Source organism: Psittacula echo, assembly GCF_963264785.1.
Source record: "Psittacula echo genome assembly, contig: SCAFFOLD_46, whole genome shotgun sequence".
Lineage (NCBI taxonomy): Eukaryota > Metazoa > Chordata > Aves > Psittaciformes > Psittacidae > Psittacula > Psittacula echo.
Window position 1 is genome coordinate 936,551 of NW_027664243.1, and position 26,854 is coordinate 963,404.

Here is a 26,854-nt window from a genome sequence, read left to right on the forward strand (position 1 = left end):
TAACACACAACTGTTGTTTGTTGTCTGGGACAGCACCCAGACATACACCGCTTCCTACCACCTGTGCTAGTGTTATGCTTTGTTTTTCCATCTCCCATGTACATTGGGGCGGATTTGTACCATTTGCTAGAATAGGTATGTCACTTACTCCTACAGCCTCATAAAAAGGTGGTTTTATTCCATAGCATAGCCAGCAATGCTCTGTAAAGTTCGGATGGGTCTTGTTTAATACTCGATAGCTGGCCTGCATCATTCCCCAGAGAGGATCTTCATAGCGAATTGTATTGGTGTGTGGTCTCACTGTGTTACGTATTACTGTGGGTGGGGTGCTATATTTTGCTGTAGGTACATCAGGTTCAGTTAGTTTTCTGACTATAGGATTTTGGCCAGGGGTTGGTAGGAGTGTTTTACCAGCAAATGTTAGTTTAGGGTGTACTGGCAATGGATCAGCCGGAATCAATGTTTTTTGGATACGAATGCGGCCACCTCTATCTTTTCCTGTTTGATAATATCGAACTCCCCATATCTTTCCCAAGAGCCAACTCGGATGTTGAGGATTACTTACATTCAAATAGAGGTGCTTACAATAATTTGTACCATAAAATGTCGATATGGCGTAAGGAGAGTGAAATTCTTCACCTCTATTTATAGGTGGGGGTCTACACCCATAAGGAGCCCAGGATACCCGCAGAAAGGGATCTTTCCCTGGCTCTGGAATCCAGGCATTTGCAATCGTCTCACAGCCCCAGTAAGCGCAATAATAGTGCCCGGGGTAATTGCAGTAACTCTTTCCCGGATTGGAACTAGGGCAGAAATAGTATGCTCCTCGTTCAAAGCAGAGTATTGTAGGTATTAGTTGGCAAAGGGTGGCCATAAAACTAGGAGCCCCTGACGTTGTTATGGTTTGTATAACTGTACCAGAATCAAATTGATATAGTGTCCATTTGAAAGGTTGATGAGGATAATGAGAATTCGATTCTGCCCTCGCTACAGTGAAAAGCCCCAAAAACATGATCACACAAAGGCACCGTAGCCCCTTTTTGGGAGGGGCCTTTGGACGATGCTGTTGCTCTGACGACGTGGGGTGTTCAGTTGCCGGAGGGCTCTTTGGGGCAGGTAAGGAATTGGCTGGTTCATCGTCCCCTTGTGGTAGTGGGAAGTACCGGTCACGAGGGTGTCCAATGAATCGGTCCTGTAAACAAAAACTCACAATTTTCATCAGTTTTGTCCTTCAAATCTGGTTTGATTGATTTAATTGGGCACCATTTAATCCGGTTATCTTTTTTGACTGCAGCGTATCCCCGTCCTGTTAGGACTAATCTCCACCCGTGTTCCCATTCTCCCAGTTCATTTCTGACTATGACCAATGGGCCATCATCTAATGCTCGAGTGGACCAATGTTTTTGGGCAGGGCTGTTTGCTTCCTCTCCCCTGGGAAACTGATTCAATGCTAAGAGAGCGGTTGCTAGTAGGCGGGCTTGGTCTCCTGTGGGGATGGTATTGTTAAACCCTTCTGTCTTTGCTAATACCTCTAATTTGGATTTCAAGGTTTGGTTTGCTCGCTCGACTATGGCCTGCCCTGTGCTGTTATATGGAATACCGTGTGTTAGAGTGATGCCCCATTTTAAAGCAAATGCTTGAACTGATTTAGAGATAAAATTTGGGCCATTGTCTGTTTTGATTTGTTTTGGAATGCCAAGCCATGCCATGACCGACAACCAATGTTGAATAGTTGCTTTAGAGCTCGCTTTAAGATGTTGGGTGGCGGCGATTACTCCGCTGTATGTGTCCACGGTCACTGCTAGCCACGCTCGAGGCTTCAGTAATTGGCAAAGTGTAAAATCTGTCTGCCATATTTCGGAGGCTTTAAGGCCTCTGGGGTTGACTCCGCAGGGCCACAGTGGTGCTTTCTGACAATGAGGGCACGTTGCCGCTATGTGTTTTGCGTCGGTGACTGAAAGTCCGCATCTCTTTGCTAACGCTTTGGCTCCGATATGGAGGGATTCATGTAACTGACGGGCTTCTCTTAGTGTCCACAGGCCTTTCGCGGCAGCATCTGCTTTGTCATTGCCGATTTGAAAAAATCCCTTAACTGGGTCATGACTATTGATGTGAATAACTGATATGGTACCTTGTCGGGTGGAAAGCGCTTCTTCCAGCATAAGAGCTATTGAAGATGTTGACACACCAGGCCCCGACATAGCTAGGCAGAGTTTAGCTACAAACATTGAATCAGTGACTATGTTAAGATGCTCCGTTGGGAACAGTCCACACGCTAGCACTACGGCTGCTGCTTCTAACTGTTGAACCGAAAGTGTGTGGTCGGTCATTTTTACGCAGTGCCATTCTTCCTTTGATTGCCATACCGCTGCTGCGGTTGAAGTCGCTGAGGATGCGTCTGTAAAAACTGTAGGTCCCTGTTGAGGCCGATCCAGGATTTTCTGTGGAAGGTCGATGTCGATGATCGTCAGCATTTGAGTCCAGGGGGGCTTTGCAGCATATCGGACTTCTCCGCCGAATCCGACGAGGGCTATAGCTAAATGCTCTGACATCGCCACCGATTGCGTCGGGAGCTGTTTACGAAAGGGTAGGAATATCTTGGCAGGTTCGATGCCTAGGTGTCTTAAAGCGAGTTTTCTACCTTTCATGATAAGGTTACCAAGGCACTCGACTCCGGGGGAAAATGCACGTGACGGTTTTCCGAGAACTACCCACTGTATTGGGTGTGCCTTGTCAGGGGGTCCCTGAGCCAGTGCTCCCACTCCCCCTCCTTTGGTGAAATGCACATACAGGTCAAGCGACACATCTGGGTTCCATCTGGCGAGTGTGCTTGACGACGCCTGTTTTTCAATGAAGTCAAGACTGTCCATTGCTTCTGGTGTTAGTACCTTTTGTTCCCATGGGTGTTTTCCTTTCAAAAGGTCATACAGCGGGGCCATGATATTCGGAGGGATCAGGACAATGTTGCGAAGCCATTGTAGGGACCCCACTAGCTGTTGCATATCGTGGAGTGTTTTGACGTGTCGGTGAATTTTTACTTGGGGTGGAGTTATATAGGAACTCGTGATTTCTACTCCCAAGAAGCTCACGCATGGTCCCCTTTTAATTTTCGCACTCGCAATTTCGAACCCATTTGTTTTTAAGGTTTCAGAAACCAGTGATATTAACTGATCCACCTGCTTTCCTGATGGTGCGGCGATTAAGATATCGTCCATATATTGAATGATGGTCTCAGTTGGGTCGTTATGTCGGATCGGTGCCAAGGCTCGATCTACTGTAATCTGACAGATGGTGGGTGAATTGACCATTCCTTGAGGCAGCACTTTCCACTGGAAACGTAAATTAGGACGTTGGCTATTTGGGAATACGACAGAAAAAGCAAACCGTTCTTTGTCCTCTTCATGTAAGGGTATGGAGAAAAAACAGTCCTTAATATCAAGAACGGCACAAGGTTGTCCTTTTGGTATCATAGAGTTCATGGGTAACAGCGTTTGAACGGGACCCATAGGCTGGATAGTCTTGTTTATCTCACGTAGGTCATGAAGAAGGCGAAATCCTTCACCCTTTCGTTTAGGTATGACAAAAACTGGTGTGTTCCATGGGCTGGTAGAGGGCTCTATATGTCCTCGTTGTAGTTCACGGTCAAGTAATTCGAGGAGAGCATCCATTCGAGGCTTTGACAAGGGCCACTGCTCGACCCGAACTGGATCAGATGATTTCCAAGTTAATTTAATTGGTGGAAGTGGGTGTACGGCAGTGGCCCCTACGGTAAATTTGTCACCCTGGCATTCAATAGGGTTAGGGCGTCTCTTCCCAGCAGGGGTGGAACTCCAGACATAACATACGGAGAGAGGGTGATAGTTTTTTCTGGCCCATTCTCAGTATGGAGAGTGATTGCTATTAATTGAGCGCTCTTTCGAGCCCGAGATAGTCCTCCAACTCCACCCACCATGGGGGCGTTTTCCAGCATCCAGTGTGGGGGCCAGCTCGTCTCAGGAATGACTGTAACATCCGCTCCAGTATCGATCAAAAAGGGGACACTAATAGTGGTGTTGTCTTTGGCATTGAGAAGGGAGCAGATCCCCCATATCACTGGTGGATTATCGCATTTTAGTGCCAGGGCCACCCTGGGGTCCCGCTCCCAGAGGGTGGTCCTTGTTGTTCCTGAGATAGAGGCGGGTTCGTTAGAGCTGTCGGTTGAGTTGTGAAGTTGGTTATGCCTTGAGAAGGTAACGGGTTCGGGGGTACTTCGCCCAAACTGAAGTTGGCATAATGGGGCCGCCTCACATTCAAAGTGGGAGAGGGCTGTGTGCGGCCCAAGTGCCCCCTCCCCTTCGCGTTTCCCCGTTTAGATCTACAGTCTTTAGCAAAATGTCCTTTCTTTCCACAGGCCCAACACGGTCCCCTGGGCCTGTCCTGGCGCGGGGGGGGCAGTGGGCAACTATTTATAACGTGGCCTGTCTGGCCGCACTTAAGACATACCATCATATTGGTGACTGCGGTGCGAACAGCCGCTTGCATTGGTGTTAAATGCTCTTCCTTTGCGACGTGCTTGATCATGTCTGCAATGCTTGACCCCACTGGGAGTGACCGCAGAATCTCTTTGGTTGTCGAATTACACTGCTGGCGTAGACACTCTGCCACAACCGGGCCCTTCGCTTCCGCAGGCAGGTTTGAAGAGTCGACCGCGGCCTGGAGACGATCCACAAACTGTGTAAAGCTTTCACTTTCATTTTGTTTTATTGTGGACCATGGCGATGGCTTAGCAACAACTCTAGAAGCTGTGCGAATGGCTTCTCTGGCTGCACGAGTGGTTGTCATTACCTCGTGAGCCCGCAGGCCCTGGGCCTGCGCTTGCGGGGTAATCATTGTGGGGTCTGTGCCCATCAGCCGCTGCAGACTGGAGCCATGTAGCAGATGATCGGCTCCGACTGCTTGGGCTAACTGCCTCGCACAGTTTTCTTCCCATTCCTGTTTAAAAACAATCATCCCCGCTCCATCAAAAATCAATCTACAAGTTTGCTTTATATCGAATGGGAGCATATCGTCTGCCCCAAAGATACCATCTATAAGGGTAGAGACCATGGCAGAATTAATACCTTTATCTGCAATTGCTTTAACAATTGTTTGTATATCCTTAGGATTTATTGGTGAGTGGACCCTCTGTCCCCCATCCGTCACTCGGACTGGAAACGCCAATGGGATCGATGGGGTCCAGTCAGCACAATCAATCATTATTTTCCTCCAGTCCGTGAGAGGGACCTCCTCCTCCTGTGATTCCTTTTTAATTTGGGCAGGGATAACTGAACCCTTAGTTCTGTTTATTTCTGTTTGTGGCCACTCTAAATTTGAACCTGTCGAGAGCTGCTCCTCCCGACTATTGTCTGATCCCCAGCTAGCGTCTGATTCAGAATCAGAACTCGATTGACCGGTTGTATCTGGTGTCCGGTATCTTTTTGTCGGGCTGCGGCCGCGGCCGCTTCCCTTGTGGGGGGGGTAGTCCTTCCCCTTGTGGGCGGGTCGCTCCTTCCCCTTACGGGCGGGCCGGTCCTGCCCCTTGCGCCCGCCCCTCCTCCCCATTGGTTCGTCCCGCCCACCAATCGAGGGGGAACTGGCCCTACGGCGGCCGCTCTGATTGGCTGCCCGCTTTTCTCTCGCGTCCCGCCCCCCGCCTTTGTGCTCATTCGCTTTCTCCTCCCCCTCCCGTTCCTGCTTGCTTGTTAAGGCTGGCTTTTCCTCCCCGTTCCCGCCAAAGATGTCCTGGCCCCGCCCCCCGCCTTTGAGCTCGGCGCCATCTTGGGGTGCATAGGGTGGAGGCCCAGCCCAGCCTGCTGTGGCCTCAGCGTTCCGTGCACCGAACGAGCGGTCGGCGGCGCAAGATGGCGGACGAGGCGGTTGTTTGCAGCTTCGTGTTCAAGAAGCGGGGCCTGGCGGCGGGCAGGGGCCGGCGCAAGCGGCCCAGCAGCGACCAGGAGCGGGAGAGCAGCGGCGAGGAGGGCAGCACGGTGGTGCGGAAGGAGCGGCGGCGGGAGCTCCCCAACCCCATGATCCAGAAGACCAGGAGGTGCACGAAGGAGAGGCCGGGGTATGCGCTGAGCAGCAGCGATGAGGAGGATGCCGCTAAGGAGATTGGAGTCACGTATAAATCCACCAGATCCGCGAAACCCGTTGGCCCAGAAGACATGGGAGCCACAGCAGTGTATGAGCTGGACACGGAGAAGGAGAAGGATGCTCAGGCCATCTTTGAGCGCAGCCAGAAAATCCAGGAGGAGCTGAGAGGAAAGGAAGATGATAAAATTTACCGTGGTATTAACAACTACCAGAAGTATGTGAAGCCCAAGGACACATCCATGGGAAATGCCTCTTCAGGAATGGTCAGAAAAGGACCCATCCGAGCTCCGGAGCACTTGAGGGCCACGGTGCGATGGGACTATCAGCCCGACATCTGCAAGGACTACAAAGAGACTGGCTTCTGTGGCTTCGGAGACAGCTGCAAGTTCCTCCATGACCGCTCGGACTACAAGCACGGATGGCAGATCGAGCGGGAGCTGGATGAGGGTCGTTATGGAGTCAATGATGAGGAGAACTATGAGGTGAGCAGCGATGAGGAGGATATGCCTTTCAAATGCTTCATCTGCAGAAGTTCCTTCAAGAACCCCGTGGTCACCAAGTGTAGGCACTATTTCTGTGAGGGCTGTGCCCTCCAACACTACCGCAAATCCCAGCGCTGCTACGTGTGTGACAAGCAAACCAACGGCGTCTTCAACCCAGCAAAAGAGCTCATGGCAAAACTGGAAACGCCAATGGGATCGATGGGGTCCAGTCAGCACAATCAATCATTATTTTCCTCCAGTCCGTGAGGGGGACCTCCTCCTCCTGTGATTCCTTTTTAATTTGGGCAGGGATAACTGAACCCTTAGTTCTGTTTATTTCTGTTTGTGGCCACTCTAAATTTGAACCTGTCGAGAGCTGCTCCTCCCGACTATTGTCTGATCCCCAGCTAGCGTCTGATTCAGAATCAGAACTCGATTGAGTGGTTGTATCTGGTGTCCGGTATCTTTTTGTCGGGCTGCGGCCGCGGCCGCTTCCCTTGTGGGGGGGGTAGTCCTTCCCCTTGTGGGCGGGTCGCTCCTTCCCCTTACGGGCGGGCCGGTCCTGCCCCTTGCGCCCGCCCCTCCTCCCCATTGGTTCGTCCCGCCCACCAATCGAGGGGGAACTGGCCCTACGGCGGCCGCTCTGATTGGCTGCCCGCTTTTCTCTCGCGTCCCGCCCCCCGCCTTTGTGCTCATTCGCTTTCTCCTCCCCCTCCCGTTCCTCCTTGCTTGTTAAGGCTGGCTTTTCCTCCCCGTTCCCGCCAAAGATGTCCTCGCCCCGCCCCCCGCCTTTGAGCTCGGCGCCATCTTGGGGTGCATAGGGTGGAGGCCCAGCCCAGCCTGCTGTGGCCTCAGCGTTCCTTGCAGCGTTTCTTGCTTCCTCGGCCAGCCCACCCCAAAAAGATTCTGCATTTGTCCGTTGGTTAGAAGACGTGTCGGGGTTCGAGAGTTGGGGGGGGGTGTCGCCCTCCCGAGATACAGCAGGCTCAGGAGAGCCGGGAATGTCAGGGAGGGGAATGTCAGGGGGGTGCGGAGTCTGCGTGGCTGCCCCGATCCCCAGTTTTGGGGTGTCTCGGAGGCAGGATTTCGCAGCCTGCCAGGTTTCCTGCTCATGTATGGCTTTCCGCAGGGCCTGCATAACTTTCCCCCATGATTTAAGGCTCTTGCCAGAGCCCGAGGATATAGTCTCCTCAGCTAAGGCTTTGGTGCATTTATCCCACACCTCCGGGTGGAGAATATCCACCGGCTGCTCGACGACCCCGAGCTGTAAAAGCCTCGCTACTGCGAGAGTAAAATCTTTGGGCTTACAACTAATACCCCATTGTTTATGTATTTCGGATACGACCTTCACAATGGACTCCATCCTCCTTGTGGGTCCGGGAGCGTCCTCCCCGCCGGGCTACTCTCGCTGCTCCGGCCGACGTTCACCCGTCCAGGCGATGTTCCCGGGTTTCGGCACCACTTGTTGCCTTCGCGTAGGCTTAGCGACCTGGTTCAGGAACGTCACGGCGACCAGCCCTGGGCCGCTCGGGCCATAAGCTCACTAACACCAATGTGGTGGACGGCAAAATGGCGTTTATTGCTTGATGGCACGGTGTTATATAGCTTTGGTTTACAACGTCACATCCATCTGCTTACATCATAAATCAAGTGCTATTGGCTACTAGGAGAGGGACCCTATCTTCCCGTACAGCGCGATATCTTCCGACCGTCAGACCCTGGCTACCCACATCTATGGGGCTCTATGGGGGCTCTATGGGGGCTCTATGGGGTCTCTATGGGTCTCTATGGGTCTCTATGGGGGCTCTATGTGGGCTCTATGGGGTCTCTATGGGTCTCTATGGGGCTCTATGGGGGCTCTATGGGGTCTCTATGGGTCTCTATGGGTCTCTATGGGTCTCTATGGGTCTCTATGGGGGCTCTATGGGGTCTCTATGGGTCTCTATGGGTCTCTATGGGGGCTCTATGTGGGCTCTATGGGGTCTCTATGGGTCTCTATGGGGGCTCTATGGGGTCTCTATGGGTCTCTATGGGGTTTCTATGGGGTCTCTATGAGGTCTCTATGGGGTCTCTATGGGTCTCTATGAGTCTCTATGGGGTCTCTATGGGGTCTCTATGGGGTCTCTGTGGGGTCTCTATGGGTCTCTGTGTGTCTCTATGGGGTCTCTATGGGTCTCTATGGGGTCTCTATGGGGCTCTATGGGGCTCTATGGGGTCTCTATGGGGCTCTATGGGGCTCTATGGGGTCTCTAGGGGTCTCTAGGGGTCTCTATGGGGTCTCTATGGGTCTCTATGGGGTCTCTATGGGGCTCTATGGGGCTCTATGGGGTCTCTAGGGGTCTCTAGGGGTCTCTATGGGGTCTCTATGGGTCTCTATGGGGTCTCTATGGGTCTCTATGGGTCTCTATGGAGTCTCTATGGGGTCTCTATGGGTCTCAGTGGGTCTCAGTGGGTCTCTATGGGTCTCTATGGGTCTCTATGGGTCTCTATGGGGTCTCTATGGGTCTCTATGGGTCTCTATGGGGTCCCTATGGGTCTCTATGGGGTCTCCATGGGGTCTCCATGGGGTCTCTATGGGGCTCTATGGGTCTCTGTGGTGTCTCTATGGGTCTCTATGGGGTCTCTATGGGGTCTCTATGGGGTCTCTATGGGGTCTCTATGGGGCTCTATGGGTCTCTGTGGTGTCTCTATGGGTCTCTATGGGTCTCTATGGGGCTCTATGGGGTCTCTATGGGTCTCTGTGGGTCAGGCCATGAGCTTCCCGGGGCAGCCCTCTTTGGACAGCGACGAGGAGGAGGAGGAGGAGGAGGACGAGGCCGAAGGCAGCAGAGACTTTAACCTTTTCCTGCCCCACGGCACGTATGGGGCAGCTATGGGGCTCTGTGGGTCTCTATGGGTCTCTATGGGGTCTCTATGGGGTCTCTATGGGTCTCTATGGGGTCTCTATGGGGTCTCTATGGGTCTCTATGGGGTCTCTATGGGGTCTCTATGGGTCTCTATGGGGTCTCTATGGGGTCTCCATGCGTCTCTATGGGGTCTCTATGGGTTTTTATGGGGTCTCTGTGGGTCTCTATGGGTCTCTATGGGGTCTCTATGGGGTCTCTATGGGGTCTCTATGGGTTTTTATGGGGTCTCTATGGGTCTCTGGGTCTCTATGGGGTCTCTATGGGGTCTCTATGGGTCTCTATGGGTCTCTATGGGTCCCTATGGGGTCCCTATGGGTCCCTATGGGTCCCTATGGGGTCTCTATGGGTCTCTATGGGGTCTCTATGGGGTCTCTATGGGTCTCTATGGGGTCTCTATGGGTCTCTATGGGGTCTCTATGGGGTCTCTATGGGGTCTCTATGGGTCCCTATGGGTCTCTATGGGTCTCTATGGGGTCTCTATGGGGTCTCTATGGGGTCTCTATGGGTCTGTGACCTCTCCCCTCCCCCCTCTCCAGGCTCCGGGGGTTCCCCGGAGGGGGCGGGTCGGGAGGAGGGGGAGGGGCCGGTGACCCCGTTTGACCTCGGGCCCGAGCTGGCCGAGGGGCACTTTGACCCCCAGGGGCACTTCCTGTGGCACCCGGCCCCTCCCCCCGACCCCTGGCTCGAGGCCATCGAGGGGGTGAGGAGGAGGGGGAGGGGAGGGGGGGGGAATGGGGGGGGGAGGGGAAATGGGGGGGGAGATGGGGGGGGATGGGAAGGGAATGGGGGGGAGGGGAAATGGGGGGGATGGGGGATGGGTCTGGGATGGGGGAGGGGAATAGGGGTGGAAGGGGGGGGGATGGGATGGGAATGGGGGGGATGGGGGCTGGGATGTGGGGGGAGGGGAATGGGGGGGAAATGGGGGGGAAATGGGGGGGGAAGGGGAATGGGGGGGATGGGATGGGGATGGGGGAAGGGGGGGAGGGGAATGGGGGGGATGGGATGGGGGGGAGGGGAATAGGGGGGATGGGGGAGGGGAATGTGGGGGGAAATGGGGGGGATGGGTCTGGGATGGGGGAGGGGAATAGGTGTGGAAGTGGGGGATGGGAATGGGAATGGGGGGAAGTGGGGGGAGGGGAATGGGGGGGATGGGGCTGGGATGGGGGAGGGGAATGGGGTGGGAAATGGGGGGATGGGATGGGGATGGGGGGGAAGGGGGGGAGGGGAATGGGGGAGAAGGGGGAAATGAGGTTTAATGGGGGGGAATGGGGTAGGAATGTGGGGGGATGGGGGCAAAGGGGGGGAATGGGTCTGGGATGTGGGGGGAGGGGAAGTGGGGGAAAAGAGGGTGAAAATGGGGGGAAATGGGGCCAAAATGGGGCTGGGAGGTGGCAAAACGGGAAGGGAGCAGGAAATGGGGCGGAATTCCATGGAAATCAGGGCTGGAAACCCCATTGAGCCCCTTTCCCGCCCCCCCCCCGCTTCCCCCTCCCCCAACAGCTCCCCATCAAGCCCCGCCCCCCGCGCCGTGACGTCAGCGCCTCCTCCTCCCCGCCCCCTTCCCCCCCTCCCCTGCGGCAGCTCCTGGAGGAGGCGCTGGAGCTGCTGCGGCCGGGGGAAACAGTAGGGGGCGCCCTGCGGCGGCTGGGGGGGCGTGGCCAGGGCGGGCGGGGGCGTGGCCAGGGCGGGCGGGGGCGTGGCCAAGAGGAGGAGGAGGGGGGGAAGGGGCGGGGCGAGGGCGGGAGGGGGCGTGTCCGTCGTCAGGCCCCGCCCCCCGCGCCGCCAGAGCTGCTGCGATTGGTGGCGGTGGCCGACGGGCTGGTGGGGAGGGGGGTGCTGGGGGCGCTGGAGGAGGATCGGGAAGGGCTGGAGAGGAGGAGGAGGGAGGAGGTGGTGGGGGGGCAGGGGGGGAATGGGGGTGGGGAGGGGGAGGGGGTTCCCCCCCCCGTGCAGGGTGGAAGTGGAGCGGTCGATATGTTCGCGGCGGGGGAGGAAGAGGAGGAGGAGGAGAAGGGGGAGGGGAAGGAGGAAGGTGAGGGGGGGGATGGGTGGGGGAGGGGAGAAATGGGGTGGGAACTGGGGTGGGGGAGGGGGGAAATGGGGTGAGAAATAGGGGGGAAGGGGGGGAACTGGGGTGGGGGGAAATGGGTGGGGGAGGGGGGGATGGGGTGGGAAATGGGTGGGGGAGGGGGGAATGGGGTGGGAAATGGGGTGGGGGAGGGGGGAATGGGGTAGGAAATGGGGTGGGGGAGGGGGGAATGGGGTAGGAAATGGGGGTGAAGGGGGGGGAAGGGGCAAAGTGGAGGGGCCTATGGGGTGGGGGAGGGGTAAAAAGAGGTTCCGGGGGGGTGTTACGGGGTGGGGGAGGGGCCAAATGAACGGGGATTCGGGGGGGGGGGAGGGGCTTTGGGGTGGCCCCTCCCCCACCCCCATAGCCCCTCCCCCCCCCTCCTTCCATAGGGGAAGTGCTTTGGGAATACACCTGGGAAGAGGGGGGGGAAGTTTACGGCCCCTTCAGCAGCGCCCAAATGCAGGTGAATGGGGGGGGAGGGGCTTAAAGGGGGTGGGTGAAGCCCCTCCCCCTCCTCTGACGTCACTGCCGTCTCCTCCAATCAGGAGTGGGCGTCGCAGGGCTACTTCGAGGGGGGAGGGGCGCGGTGCCGGCGGGTGCGGCCCCTCCCCCACGCGCCGGGCCCCTTCTACGACTGCGCGCGGGTGGATTTCGAGCTGTTCACGTGACCCGGAAGAAGGGGGGGGGGGGGAGGGGCCCGGAGGGGGAGGGGCCGAAAATTCATAAAGAAAATAAAAAAAAAAAAAATACGCGGAAAATTTAAAAAAAAAAAAAAAAAAAATTTTCGGTTTTTATTTTAATTTATTTGAGCCCCGCGCGGGGGGGGGAGAGGGGGGGGGAGGGGTTGAAGCGGGCCCCTCCCCCCATCCCCTCCCCCCATCCCCTCCCCCCCATGGTTGGGGTTGGCATCGCCCCTCCCCCCCCCCCCCAGCCCTCAATGGATGGGGCCCATGTGGGCCCCTCCCCCATCCTCAATCGCCCCGCCCCCTTCCTGGCGCAGCAGTGGGGCACAGAGCGGGGGGGGCTGGGCCCCACGTGTCCCTATGGGTCGGGGCTGGGCCCCACATCTCTCTATGGGGCAGGAGATGGGGGCAGGCCCCATGTGTCTCTCTGGGGCAGGAGATAGGGGCAGGGCTCTCTCCATGGGGCGGGGGCAGGGCCCCACATCTCTCTATGGGGCAGAGAGTGGGGGATGGTGTTGCCTTCGCGTAGGCTTAGCGACCTGGTTCAGGAACGTCACGGCGACCAGCCCTGGGCCGCTCGGGCCATAAGCTCACTAACACCAATGTGGTGGACGGCAAAATGGCGTTTATTGCTTGATGGCACGGTGTTATATAGCTTTGGTTTACAACGTCACATCCGTCTGCTAACATCATAAATCAAGTGCTATTGGCTACTAGGAGAGGGACCCTATCTTCCCGTACAGCGCGATATCTTCCGACCGTCAGACCCTGGCTACCCACATTTCCCCCCTCCCTATGCATAATTATATAACCTAAATAATAAGCTTAAAAAACACTAAGAACACTATACCCAAAAGGGATCTTATTTAGATTGCACACCTTAAAATAAGTCTACGCTATAAAGCACACTCCTGAGTAAAGACAGAAGGCACATTAGGTAGTAGATAATGAAGAGGTATACTGAAAGAACGAGGTAGAGTTAAAGGTAACTAAAAAGACAAGATCTCTGTGAGGTGATAAAGTTGAACTTGAACCTATATGCTCTGGGAAGACCGTCAGTAAAGTAGCTCCGAAAGGCATCACTGCTGTGTGAGGTGACAGACTCAACCCTAGCGGGCGTCCCCGCGCAGGTAACGTTGACCTGACTGTGATCAGTTTATGTTCCCTTCACTCAGCGCGAGGTTCGGGTGTTTCAATTGTTTTAAAAAGTGCCCACCTGTTACCACGTAGGGGGCCAGTCTACGCGGTAAGAGGAAATGACAGTGACTAAAAAGGTCTCCCAGAGGTTCGGATTTGTCCGAACAGCTAAAGTGAAACATAATAACTTGAGGTATCATTAACTAAAGATAGTACTAAAGTAATTGTCGACGTTCTACGAGCATAATATTAACCGTTTCTAACCGGCTCTTAACAAACGATACAAGCTTATTCAATATACAGGGTCCGAAGGTCAGAGCTAGGAGAATTATTATGATTGGTCCCATCAGGGTAGATATTAAGGAAGTCAACCATGGCGATTGGGTAAACCAGGATGTATACCAACTTTGCAGTGCTTCTCGTTCCCGTCTTCGTTTTTCCAAACCCTCTCGTAACTTTGCCATGGTGTCTCTTACCACTCCAGTATGGTCCGCATATACGCAACATTCTTCTTTCAATGCAGCACACACTCCTCCTTGTTGAAGAAACATCAGATCTAGACCTCTACGGTTCTGTAGCACTACTTCAGATAGTGATCTAACTGATTGCTCTAATGCAGTTATAGATTGTTCGATTCTGGCTAGGTCCTCATCGACGGCCATTCTCAAAGCGTGAAATTCTGAACTCTGTTGCACTAAAGATGTTACGCCTGTACCTAATCCTGCACCTCCCACTAATAGTAGGGTGGCTATTGTTATAGCTGTAAGGGGTTCTCGTTTTAACAAATGGTGTTCCGGGGTAAGATGTGAGCGATAAACAAATTCTTCAGGATGGTAAATTATCTTGGGAATTATAGACACTTGGACACAGTATTCCGCCAATTTGTTAAAGTTGTCTAAGGATAAAGAGGGTGTGACTCCAATAATAGAACAGATCCATTTAGCATTGGTGACTGGTATTAACCATTTTGCTGAGATATTATCCTGTATCTTACTAACACACAACTGTTGTTTGTTGTCTGGGACAGCACCCAGACATACACCGCTTCCTACCACCTGTGCTAGTGTTATGCTTTGTTTTTCCATCTCCCATGTACATTGGGGCGGATTTGTACCATTTGCTAGAATAGGTATGTCACTTACTCCTACAGCCTCATAAAAAGGTGGTTTTATTCCATAGCATAGCCAGCAATGCTCTGTAAAGTTCGGATGGGTCTTGTTTAATACTCGATAGCTGGCCTGCATCATTCCCCAGAGAGGATCTTCATAGCGAATTGTATTGGTGTGTGGTCTCACTGTGTTACGTATTACTGTGGGTGGGGTGCTATATTTTGCTGTAGGTACATCAGGTTCAGTTAGTTTTCTGACTATAGGATTTTGGCCAGGGGTTGGTAGGAGTGTTTTACCAGCAAATGTTAGTTTAGGGTGTACTGGCAATGGATCAGCCGGAATCAATGTTTTTTGGATACGAATGCGGCCACCTCTATCTTTTCCTGTTTGATAATATCGAACTCCCCATATCTTTCCCAAGAGCCAACTCGGATGTTGAGGATTACTTACATTCAAATAGAGGTGCTTACAATAATTTGTACCATAAAATGTCGATATGGCGTAAGGAGAGTGAAATTCTTCACCTCTATTTATAGGTGGGGGTCTACACCCATAAGGAGCCCAGGATACCCGCAGAAAGGGATCTTTCCCTGGCTCTGGAATCCAGGCATTTGCAATCGTCTCACAGCCCCAGTAAGCGCAATAATAGTGCCCGGGGTAATTGCAGTAACTCTTTCCCGGATTGGAACTAGGGCAGAAATAGTATGCTCCTCGTTCAAAGCAGAGTATTGTAGGTATTAGTTGGCAAAGGGTGGCCATAAAACTAGGAGCCCCTGACGTTGTTATGGTTTGTATAACTGTACCAGAATCAAATTGATATAGTGTCCATTTGAAAGGTTGATGAGGATAATGAGAATTCGATTCTGCCCTCGCTACAGTGAAAAGCCCCAAAAACATGATCACACAAAGGCACCGTAGCCCCTTTTTGGGAGGGGCCTTTTGACGATGCTGTTGCTCTGACGACGTGGGGTGTTCAGTTGCCGGAGGGCTCTTTGGGGCAGGTAAGGAATTGGCTGGTTCATCGTCCCCTTGTGGTAGTGGGAAGTACCGGTCACGAGGGTGTCCAATGAATCGGTCCTGTAAACAAAAACTCACAATTTTCATCAGTTTTGTCCTTCAAATCTGGTTTGATTGATTTAATTGGGCACCATTTAATCCGGTTATCTTTTTTGACTGCAGCGTATCCCCGTCCTGTTAGGACTAATCTCCACCCGTGTTCCCATTCTCCCAGTTCATTTCTGACTATGACCAATGGGCCATCATCTAATGCTCGAGTGGACCAATGTTTTTGGGCAGGGCTGTTTGCTTCCTCTCCCCTGGGAAACTGATTCAATGCTAAGAGAGCGGTTGCTAGTAGGCGGGCTTGGTCTCCTGTGGGGATGGTATTGTTAAACCCTTCTGTCTTTGCTAATACCTCTAATTTGGATTTCAAGGTTTGGTTTGCTCGCTCGACTATGGCCTGCCCTGTGCTGTTATATGGAATACCGTGTGTTAGAGTGATGCCCCATTTTAAAGCAAATGCTTGAACTGATTTAGAGATAAAATTTGGGCCATTGTCTGTTTTGATTTGTTTTGGAATGCCAAGCCATGCCATGACCGACAACCAATGTTGAATAGTTGCTTTAGAGCTCGCTTTAAGATGTTGGGTGGCGGCGATTACTCCGCTGTATGTGTCCACGGTCACTGCTAGCCACGCTCGAGGCTTCAGTAATTGGCAAAGTGTAAAATCTGTCTGCCATATTTCGGAGGCTTTAAGGCCTCTGGGGTTGACTCCGCAGGGCCACAGTGGTGCTTTCTGACAATGAGGGCACGTTGCCGCTATGTGTTTTGCGTCGGTGACTGAAAGTCCGCATCTCTTTGCTAACGCTTTGGCTCCGATATGGAGGGATTCATGTAACTGACGGGCTTCTCTTAGTGTCCACAGGCCTTTCGCGGCAGCATCTGCTTTGTCATTGCCGATTTGAAAAAATCCCTTAACTGGGTCATGACTATTGATGTGAATAACTGATATGGTACCTTGTCGGGTGGAAAGCGCTTCTTCCAGCATAAGAGCTATTGAAGATGTTGACACACCAGGCCCCGACATAGCTAGGCAGAGTTTAGCTACAAACATTGAATCAGTGACTATGTTAAGATGCTCCGTTGGGAACAGTCCACACGCTAGCACTACGGCTGCTGCTTCTAACTGTTGAACCGAAAGTGTGTGGTCGGTCATTTTTACGCAGTGCCATTCTTCCTTTGATTGCCATACCGCTGCTGCGGTTGAAGTCGCTGAGGATGCGTCTGTAAAAACTGTAGGTCCCTGTTGAGGCCGATCCAGGATTTTCTGTGGAAGGTCGATGTCGATGATCGTCAGCATTTGAGTCCAGGGGGGCTTTGCAGCATATCGGACTTCTCCGCCGAATCCGACGAGGGCTATAGCTAAATGCTCTGACATCGCCACCGATTGCGTCGGGAGCTGTTTACGAAAGGGTAGGAATATCTTGGCAGGTTCGATGCCTAGGTGTCTTAAAGCGAGTTTTCTACCTTTCATGATAAGGTTACCAAGGCACTCGACTCCGGGGGAAAATGCACGTGACGGTTTTCCGAGAACTACCCACTGTATTGGGTGTGCCTTGTCAGGGGGTCCCTGAGCCAGTGCTCCCACTCCCCCTCCTTTGGTGAAATGCACATACAGGTCAAGCGACACATCTGGGTTCCATCTGGCGAGTGTGCTTGACGACGCCTGTTTTTCAATGAAGTCAAGACTGTCCATTGCTTCTGGTGTTAGTACCTTCTGTTCCCATGGGTGTTTTCCTTTCAAAAGGTCATACAGCGGGGCCATGATATTCGGAGGGATCAGGACAATGTTGCGAAGCCATTGTAGGGACCCCACTAGCTGTTGCATATCGTGGAGTGTTTTGACGTGTCGGTGAATTTTTACTTGGGGTGGAGTTATATAGGAACTCGTGATTTCTACTCCCAAGAAGCTCACGCATGGTCCCCTTTTAATTTTCGCACTCGCAATTTCGAACCCATTTGTTTTTAAGGTTTCAGAAACCAGTGATATTAACTGATCCACCTGCTTTCCTGATGGTGCGGCGATTAAGATATCGTCCATATATTGAATGATGGTCTCAGTTGGGTCGTTATGTCGGATCGGTGCCAAGGCTCGATCTACTGTAATCTGACAGATGGTGGGTGAATTGACCATTCCTTGAGGCAGCACTTTCCACTGGAAACGTAAATTAGGACGTTGGCTATTTGGGAATACGACAGAAAAAGCAAACCGTTCTTTGTCCTCTTCATGTAAGGGTATGGAGAAAAAACAGTCCTTAATATCAAGAACGGCACAAGGTTGTCCTTTTGGTATCATAGAGTTCATGGGTAACAGCGTTTGAACGGGACCCATAGGCTGGATAGTCTTGTTTATCTCACGTAGGTCATGAAGAAGGCGAAATCCTTCACCCTTTCGTTTAGGTATGACAAAAACTGGTGTGTTCCATGGGCTGGTAGAGGGCTCTATATGTCCTCGTTGTAGTTCACGGTCAAGTAATTCGAGGAGAGCATCCATTCGAGGCTTTGACAAGGGCCACTGCTCGACCCGAACTGGATCAGATGATTTCCAAGTTAATTTAATTGGTGGAAGTGGGTGTACGGCAGTGGCCCCTACGGTAAATTTGTCACCCTGGCATTCAATAGGGTTAGGGCGTCTCTTCCCAGCAGGGGTGGAACTCCAGACATAACATACGGAGAGAGGGTGATAGTTTTTTCTGGCCCATTCTCAGTATGGAGAGTGATTGCTATTAATTGAGCGCTCTTTCGAGCCCGAGATAGTCCTCCAACTCCACCCACCATGGGGGCGTTTTCCAGCATCCAGTGTGGGGGCCAGCTCGTCTCAGGAATGACTGTAACATCCGCTCCAGTATCGATCAAAAAGGGGACACTAATAGTGGTGTTGTCTTTGGCATTGAGAAGGGAGCAGATCCCCCATATCACTGGTGGATTATCGCATTTTAGTGCCAGGGCCACCCTGGGGTCCCGCTCCCAGAGGGTGGTCCTTGTTGTTCCTGAGATAGAGGCGGGTTCGTTAGAGCTGTCGGTTGAGTTGTGAAGTTGGTTACGCCTTGAGAAGGCAACGGGTTCGGGGGTACTTCGCCCAAACTGAAGTTGGCATAATGGGGCCGCCTCACATTCAAAGTGGGAGAGGGCTGTGTGCGGCCCAAGTGCCCCCTCCCCTTCGCGTTTCCCCGTTTAGATCTACAGTCTTTAGCAAAATGTCCTTTCTTTCCACAGGCCCAACACGGTCCCCTGGGCCTGTCCTGGCGCGGGGGGGGCAGTGGGCAACTATTTATAACGTGGCCTGTCTGGCCGCACTTAAGACATACCATCATATTGGTGACTGCGGTGCGAACAGCCGCTTGCATTGGTGTTAAATGCTCTTCCTTTGCGACGTGCTTGATCATGTCTGCAATGCTTGACCCCACTGGGAGTGACCGCAGAATCTCTTTGGTTGTCGAATTACACTGCTGGCGTAGACACTCTGCCACAACCGGGCCCTTCGCTTCCGCAGGCAGGTTTGAAGAGTCGACCGCGGCCTGGAGACGATCCACAAACTGTGTAAAGCTTTCACTTTCATTTTGTTTTATTGTGGACCATGGCGATGGCTTAGCAACAACTCTAGAAGCTGTGCGAATGGCTTCTCTGGCTGCACGAGTGGTTGTCATTACCTCGTGAGCCCGCAGGCCCTGGGCCTGCGCTTGCGGGGTAATCATTGTGGGGTCTGTGCCCATCAGCCGCTGCAGACTGGAGCCATGTAGCGGATGATCGGCCCCGACTGCTTGGGCTAACTGCCTCGCACAGTTTTCTTCCCATTCCTGTTTAAAAACAATCATCCCCGCTCCATCAAAAATCAATCTACAAGTTTGCTTTATATCGAATGGGAGCATATCGTCTGCCCCAAAGATACCATCTATAAGGGTAGAGACCATGGCAGAATTAATACCTTTATCTGCAATTGCTTTAACAATTGTTTGTATATCCTTAGGGTTTATTGGTGAGTGGACCCTCTGTCCCCCATCCGTCACTCGGACTGGAAACGCCAATGGGATCGATGGGGTCCAGTCGGCACAATCAATCATTATTTTCCTCCAGTCCGTGAGGGGGACCTCCTCCTCCTGTGATTCCTTTTTAATTTGGGCAGGGATAACTGAACCCTTAGTTCTGTTTATTTCTGTTTGTGGCCACTCTAACTTTGAACCTGTCGAGAGCTGCTCCTCCCGACTATTGTCTGATCCCCAGCTAGCGTCTGATTCAGAATCAGAACTCGATTGACCGGTTGTATCTGGTGTCCGGTATCTTTTTGTCGGGCTGCGGCCGCGGCCGCTTCCCTTGTGGGGGGGGTAGTCCTTCCCCTTGTGGGCGGGTCGCTCCTTCCCCTTACGGGCGGGCCGGTCCTGCCCCTTGCGCCCGCCCCTCCTCCCCATTGGTTCGTCCCGCCCACCAATCGAGGGGGAACTGGCCCTACGGCGGCCGCTCTGATTGGCTGCCCGCTTTTCTCTCGCGTCCCGCCCCCCGCCTTTGTGCTCGTTCGCTTTCTCCTCCCCCTCCCGTTCCTGCTTGCTTGTTAAGGCTGGCTTTTCCTCCCCGTTCCCGCCAAAGATGTCCTGGCCCCGCCCCCCGCCTTTGAGCTCGGCGCCATCTTGGGGTGCATAGGGTGGAGGCCCAGCCCAGCCTGCTGTGGCCTCAGCGTTCCGTGCACCGAACGAGCGGTCGGCGGCGCAAGATGGCGGACGAGGCGGTTGTTTGCAGCTTCGTGTTCAAGAAGCGGGGCCTGGCGGCGGGCAGGGGCCGGCGCAAGCGGCCCAGCAGCGACCAGGAGCGGGAGAGCAGCGGCGAGGAGGGCAGCACGGTGGTGCGGAAGGAGCGGCGGCGGGAGCTCCCCAACCCCGTGATCCAGAAGACCAGGAGGTGCACGAAGGAGAGGCCGGGGTATGCGCTGAGCAGCAGCGATGAGGAGGATGCCGCTAAGGAGATTGGAGTCACGTATAAATCCACCAGATCCGCGAAACCCGTTGGCCCAGAAGACATGGGAGCCACAGCAGTGTATGAGCTGGACACGGAGAAGGAGAAGGATGCTCAGGCCATCTTTGAGCGCAGCCAGAAAATCCAGGAGGAGCTGAGAGGAAAGGAAGATGATAAAATTTACCGTGGTATTAACAACTACCAGAAGTATGTGAAGCCCAAGGACACATCCATGGGAAATGCCTCTTCAGGAATGGTCAGAAAAGGACCCATCCGAGCTCCGGAGCACTTGAGGGCCACGGTGCGATGGGACTATCAGCCCGACATCTGCAAGGACTACAAAGAGACTGGCTTCTGTGGCTTCGGAGACAGCTGCAAGTTCCTCCATGACCGCTCGGACTACAAGCACGGATGGCAGATCGAGCGGGAGCTGGATGAGGGTCGTTATGGAGTCAATGATGAGGAGAACTATGAGGTGAGCAGCGATGAGGAGGATATGCCTTTCAAATGCTTCATCTGCAGAAGTTCCTTCAAGAACCCCGTGGTCACCAAGTGTAGGCACTATTTCTGTGAGGGCTGTGCCCTCCAACACTACCGCAAATCCCAGCGCTGCTACGTGTGTGACAAGCAAACCAACGGCGTCTTCAACCCAGCAAAAGAGCTCATGGCAAAACTGGAAATGCCAATGGGATCGATGGGGTCCAGTCGGCACAATCAATCATTATTTTCCTCCAGTCCGTGAGAGGGACCTCCTCCCCCTGTGATTCCTTTTTAATTTGGGCAGGGATAACTGAACCCTTAGTTCTGTTTATTTCTGTTTGTGGCCACTCTAAATTTGAACCTGTCGAGAGCTGCTCCTCCCGACTATTGTCTGATCCCCAGCTAGCGTCTGATTCAGAATCGGAACTCGATTGACCGGTTGTATCTGGTGTCCGGTATCTTTTTGTCGGGCTGCGGCCGCGGCCGCTTCCCTTGTGGGGGGGGTAGTCCTTCCCCTTGTGGGCGGGTCGCTCCTGCCCCTTACGGGCGGGCCGGTCCTGCCCCTTGCGCCCGCCCCTCCTCCCCATTGGTTCGTCCCGCCCACCAATCGAGGGGGAACTGGCCCTACGGCGGCCGCTCTGATTGGCTGCCCGCTTTTCTCTCGCGTCCCGCCCCCCGCCTTTGTGCTCGTTCGCTTTCTCCTCCCCCTCCCGTTCCTGCTTGCTTGTTAAGGCTGGCTTTTCCTCCCCGTTCCCGCCAAAGATGTCCTCGCCCCGCCCCCCGCCTTTGAGCTCGGCGCCATCTTGGGGTGCATAGGGCGGAGGCCCAGCCCAGCCTGCTGTGGCCTCAGCGTTCCGTGCAGCATTTCTTGCTTCCTCGGCCAGCCCACCCCAAAAAGATTCTGCATTTGTCCGTTGGTTAGAAGACGTGTCGGGGTTCGAGAGTTGGGGGGGGGTGTCGCCCTCCCGAGATACAGCAGGCTCAGGAGAGCCGGGAATGTCAGGGAGGGGAATGTCAGGGGGGTGCGGAGTCTGCGTGGCTGCTCCGATCCCCAGTTTTGGGGTGTCTCGGAGGCAGGATTTCGCAGCCTGCCAGGTTTCCTGCTCGTGTATGGCTTTCCGCAGGGCCTGCATAACTTTCCCCCATGATTTAAGGCTCTTGCCACAGCCCGAGGATATAGTCTCCTCAGCTAAGGCTTTGGTGCATTTATCCCACACCTCCGGGTGGAGAATATCCACCGGCTGCTCGACGACCCCGAGCTGTAAAAGCCTCGCTACTGCGAGAGTAAAATCTTTGGGCTTACAACTAATACCCCATTGTTTATGTATTTCGGATACGACCTTCACAATGGACTCCATCCTCCTTGTGGGTCCGGGAGCGTCCTCCCCGCCGGGCTACTCTCGCTGCTCCGGCCGACGTTCACCCGTCCAGGCGATGTTCCCGGGTTTCGGCACCACTTGTTGCCTTCGCGTAGGCTTAGCGACCTGGTTCAGGAACGTCACGGCGACCAGCCCTGGGCCGCTCGGGCCATAAGCTCACTAACACCAATGTGGTGGACGGCAAAATGGCGTTTATTGCTTGATGGCACGGTGTTATATAGCTTTGGTTTACAACGTCACATCCATCTGCTTACATCATAAATCAAGTGCAATTGGCTACTAGGAGAGGGACCCTATCTTCCCGTACAGCGCGATATCTTCCGACCGTCAGACCCTGGCTACCCACATCTATGGGGCTCTATGGGGGCTCTATGGGGGCTCTATGGGGGCTCTATGGGGTCTCTATGGGTCTCTATGGGGGCTCTATGTGGGCTCTATGGGGTCTCTATGGGTCTCTATGGGTCTCTATGGGGTCTCTATGGGGTCTCTATGGGTCTCTATGGGTCTCTATGGGTCTCTATGGGGGCTCTATGGGGTCTCTATGGGTCTCTATGGGTCTCTATGGGGGCTCTATGTGGGCTCTATGGGGTCTCTATGGTTCTCTATGGGGGCTCTATGGGGTCTCTATGGGTCTCTATGGGGTTTCTATGGGGTCTCTATGAGGTCTCTATGGGGTCTCTATGGGTCTCTATGAGTCTCTATGGGGTCTCTATGGGGTCTCTATGGGGTCTCTGTGGGGTCTCTATGGGTCTCTGTGTGTCTCTATGGGGTCTCTATGGGTCTCTATGGGGTCTCTATGGGGCTCTATGGGGCTCTATGGGGTCTCTATGGGGCTCTATGGGGCTCTATGGGGTCTCTAGGGGTCTCTAGGGGTCTCTATGGGGTCTCTATGGGTCTCTATGGGGTCTCTATGGGGCTCTATGGGGCTCTATGGGGTCTCTAGGGGTCTCTAGGGGTCTCTATGGGGTCTCTATGGGTCTCTATGGGGTCTCTATGGGTCTCTATGGGTCTCTATGGAGTCTCTATGGGGTCTCTATGGGTCTCAGTGGGTCTCTATGGGTCTCTATGGGTCTCTATGGGTCTCTATGGGGTCTCTATGGGTCTCTATGGGTCTCTATGGGGTCCCTATGGGTCTCTATGGGGTCTCCATGGGGTCTCCATGGGGTCTCTATGGGGCTCTATGGGTCTCTGTGGTGTCTCTATGGGTCTCTATGGGGTCTCTATGGGGTCTCTATGGGTCTCTATGGGGTCTCTATGGGGTCTCTATGGGGCTCTATGGGTCTCTGTGGTGTCTCTATGGGTCTCTATGGGTCTCTATGGGGCTCTATGGGGTCTCTATGGGTCTCTGTGGGTCAGGCCATGAGCTTAACGGGGCAGCCCTCTTTGGACAGCGACGAGGAGGAGGAGGAGGAGGAGGACGAGGCCGAAGGCAGCAGAGACTTTAACCTTTTCCTGCCCCACGGCACGTATGGGGCAGCTATGGGGCTCTGTGGGTCTCTATGGGTCTCTATGGGGTCTCTATGGGGTCTCTATGGGTCTCTATGGGGTCTCTATGGGGTCTCTATGGGTCTCTATGGGGTCTCTATGGGGTCTCTATGGGTCTCTATGGGGTCTCTATGGGGTCTCCATGCGTCTCTATGGGGTCTCTATGGGTTTTTATGGGGTCTCTGTGGGTCTCTATGGGTCTCTATGGGGTCTCTATGGGGTCTCTATGGGGTCTCTATGGGGTCTCTATGGGGTCTCTATGGGTTTTTATGGGGTCTCTATGGGTCTCTGGGTCTCTATGGGGTCTCTATGGGGTCTCTATGGGTCTCTATGGGTCTCTATGGGTCCCTATGGGGTCCCTATGGGTCCCTATGGGGTCTCTATGGGTCTCTATGGGGTCTCTATGGGGTCTCTATGGGTCTCTATGGGGTCTCTATGGGGTCTCTATGGGGTCTCTATGGGTCCCTATGGGTCTCTATGGGTCTCTATGGGGTCTCTATGGGGTCTCTATGGGGTCTCTATGGGTCTGTGACCTCTCCCCTCCCCCCTCTCCAGGCTCCGGGGGTTCCCCGGAGGGGGCGGGTCCGGAGGAGGGGGAGGGGCCGGTGACCCCGTTTGACCTCGGGCCCGAGCTGGCCGAGGGGCACTTTGACCCCCAGGGGCACTTCCTGTGGCACCCGGCCCCTCCCCCCGACCCCTGGCTCGAGGCCATCGAGGGGGTGAGGAGGAGGGGGAGGGGAGGGGGGGGGAAATGGGGGGGGGAGGGGAAATGGGGGGGGAGATGGGGGGGGATGGGAAGGGAATGGGGGGGAGGGGAAATGGGGGGGATGGGGGATGGGTCTGGGATGGGGGAGGGGAATAGGGGTGGAAGGGGGGGGGATGGGATGGGAATGGGGGGGATGGGGGCTGGGATGTGGGGGGAGGGGAATGGGGGGGAAATGGGGGGGAAATGGGGGGGGAAGGGGAATGGGGGGGATGGGATGGGGATGGGGGAAGGGGGGGAGGGGAATGGGGGGGATGGGATGGGGGGGAGGGGAATAGGGGGGATGGGGGAGGGGAATGTGGGGGGAAATGGGGGGGATGGGTCTGGGATGGGGGAGGGGAATAGGTGTGGAAGTGGGGGATGGGAATGGGAATGGGGGGAAGTGGGGGGAGGGGAATGGGGGGGATGGGGCTGGGATGGGGGAGGGGAATGGGGTGGGAAATGGGGGGATGGGATGGGGATGGGGGGGAAGGGGGGGAGGGGAATGGGGGAGAAGGGGGAAATGAGGTTTAATGGGGGGGAATGGGGTAGGAATGTGGGGGGATGGGGGCAAAGGGGGGGAATGGGTCTGGGATGTGGGGGGAGGGGAAGTGGGGGAAAAGAGGGTGAAAATGGGGGGAAATGGGGCCAAAATGGGGCTGGGAGGTGGCAAAACGGGAAGGGAGCAGGAAATGGGGCGGAATTCCATGGAAATCAGGGCTGGAAACCCCATTGAGCCCCTTTCCCGCCCCCCCCCCGCTTCCCCCTCCCCCAACAGCTCCCCATCAAGCCCCGCCCCCCGCGCCGTGACGTCAGCGCCTCCTCCTCCCCGCCCCCTTCCCCCCCTCCCCTGCGGCAGCTCCTGGAGGAGGCGCTGGAGCTGCTGCGGCCGGGGGAAACAGTAGGGGGCGCCCTGCGGCGGCTGGGGGGGCGTGGCCAGGGCGGGCGGGGGCGTGGCCAGGGCGGGCGGGGGCGTGGCCAAGAGGAGGAGGAGGGGGGGAAGGGGCGGGGCGAGGGCGGGAGGGGGCGTGTCCGTCGTCAGGCCCCGCCCCCCGCGCCGCCAGAGCTGCTGCGATTGGTGGCGGTGGCCGACGGGCTGGTGGGGAGGGGGGTGCTGGGGGCGCTGGAGGAGGATCGGGAAGGGCTGGAGAGGAGGAGGAGGGAGGAGGTGGTGGGGGGGCAGGGGGGGAATGGGGGTGGGGAGGGGGAGGGGGTTCCCCCCCCCGTGCAGGGTGGAAGTGGAGCGGTCGATATGTTCGCGGCGGGGGAGGAAGAGGAGGAGGAGGAGAAGGGGGAGGGGAAGGAGGAAGGTGAGGGGGGGGATGGGTGGGGGAGGGGAGAAATGGGGTGGGAACTGGGGTGGGGGAGGGGGGAAATGGGGTGAGAAATAGGGGGGAAGGGGGGGAACTGGGGTGGGGGGAAATGGGTGGGGGAGGGGGGGATGGGGTGGGAAATGGGTGGGGGAGGGGGGAATGGGGTGGGAAATGGGGTGGGGGAGGGGGGAATGGGGTAGGAAATGGGGTGGGGGAGGGGGGAATGGGGTAGGAAATGGGGGTGAAGGGGGGGGAAGGGGCAAAGTGGAGGGGCCTATGGGGTGGGGGAGGGGTAAAAAGAGGTTCCGGGGGGGTGTTACGGGGTGGGGGAGGGGCCAAATGAACGGGGATTCGGGGGGGGGAGGGGCTTTGGGGTGGCCCCTCCCCCACCCCCATAGCCCCTCCCCCCCCCCTCCTTCCATAGGGGAAGTGCTTTGGGAATACACCTGGGAAGAGGGGGGGGAAGTTTACGGCCCCTTCAGCAGCGCCCAAATGCAGGTGAATGGGGGGGGAGGGGCTTAAAGGGGGTGGGTGAAGCCCCTCCCCCTCCTCTGACGTCACTGCCGTCTCCTCCAATCAGGAGTGGGCGTCGCAGGGCTACTTCGAGGGGGGAGGGGCGCGGTGCCGGCGGGTGCGGCCCCTCCCCCACGCGCCGGGCCCCTTCTACGACTGCGCGCGGGTGGATTTCGAGCTGTTCACGTGACCCGGAAGGGGGGGGGGGGGGGGGAGGGGCCCGGAGGGGGAGGGGCCAAAAATTCATAAAGAAAATTAAAAAAAAAAAAAAACGCGGAAAATTTAAAAAAAAAAAAAATAAAAAAATTTCGGTTTTTATTTTAATTTATTTGAGCCCCGCGCGGGGGGGGGGAGGGGGGGGGGAGGGGTTGAAGCGGGCCCCTCCCCCCATCCCCTCCCCCCCATGGTTGGGGTTGGCATCGCCCCTCCCCCCCCCCCCC

At 55.2% G+C, this 26,854-nt stretch overlaps 3 protein-coding genes and 1 pseudogene across 5 annotated transcripts; all 4 read left to right on the plus strand.

The window, feature by feature from the left end:
• Positions 1-5,445: 5,445 nt before the first annotated feature.
• On the plus strand, positions 5,446-7,042 carry LOC308232606 (E3 ubiquitin-protein ligase RNF113A-like). The gene has a single exon (XM_080639828.1). It carries the CDS (start codon positions 5,880-5,882, stop codon positions 6,858-6,860), a length of 981 nt encoding a protein of 326 aa, XP_080495954.1. The 5' UTR covers positions 5,446-5,879; the 3' UTR covers positions 6,861-7,042.
• A 463-nt stretch (positions 7,043-7,505) lies between these two features.
• LOC308232604 (uncharacterized protein) lies at positions 7,506-12,324 on the plus strand. 2 transcript variants are annotated; one of them, XM_080639825.1, is made up of 5 exons: positions 7,506-9,448; positions 10,036-10,199; positions 11,000-11,122; positions 11,960-12,033; positions 12,116-12,324. In XM_080639825.1, exons 1-5 carry the CDS (start codon positions 8,917-8,919, stop codon positions 12,294-12,296), a joined length of 1,074 nt encoding a protein of 357 aa, XP_080495951.1. In that variant the 5' UTR covers positions 7,506-8,916; the 3' UTR covers positions 12,297-12,324. The 2 variants fall into 2 exon arrangements, with proteins under 2 accessions (XP_080495951.1, XP_080495950.1); XM_080639824.1 differs by having other exon boundaries at positions 7,506-10,199.
• A 7,843-nt stretch (positions 12,325-20,167) lies between these two features.
• On the plus strand, positions 20,168-21,348 carry LOC308232608 (E3 ubiquitin-protein ligase RNF113A pseudogene; annotated as a pseudogene). The gene has a single exon. The product of its transcript is annotated as an E3 ubiquitin-protein ligase RNF113A pseudogene (transcript).
• A 2,965-nt stretch (positions 21,349-24,313) lies between these two features.
• On the plus strand, positions 24,314-26,786 carry LOC308232597 (uncharacterized protein; the record flags this gene model as incomplete). Its single annotated transcript, XM_080639814.1, has 5 exons — positions 24,314-24,565; positions 25,367-25,489; positions 26,326-26,399; positions 26,482-26,648; positions 26,749-26,786. The coding sequence occupies 5 exons, from the start codon at positions 24,314-24,316 to the stop codon at positions 26,784-26,786; spliced, it is 654 nt and encodes a 217-aa protein (XP_080495940.1).
• Positions 26,787-26,854: the final 68 nt, after the last annotated feature.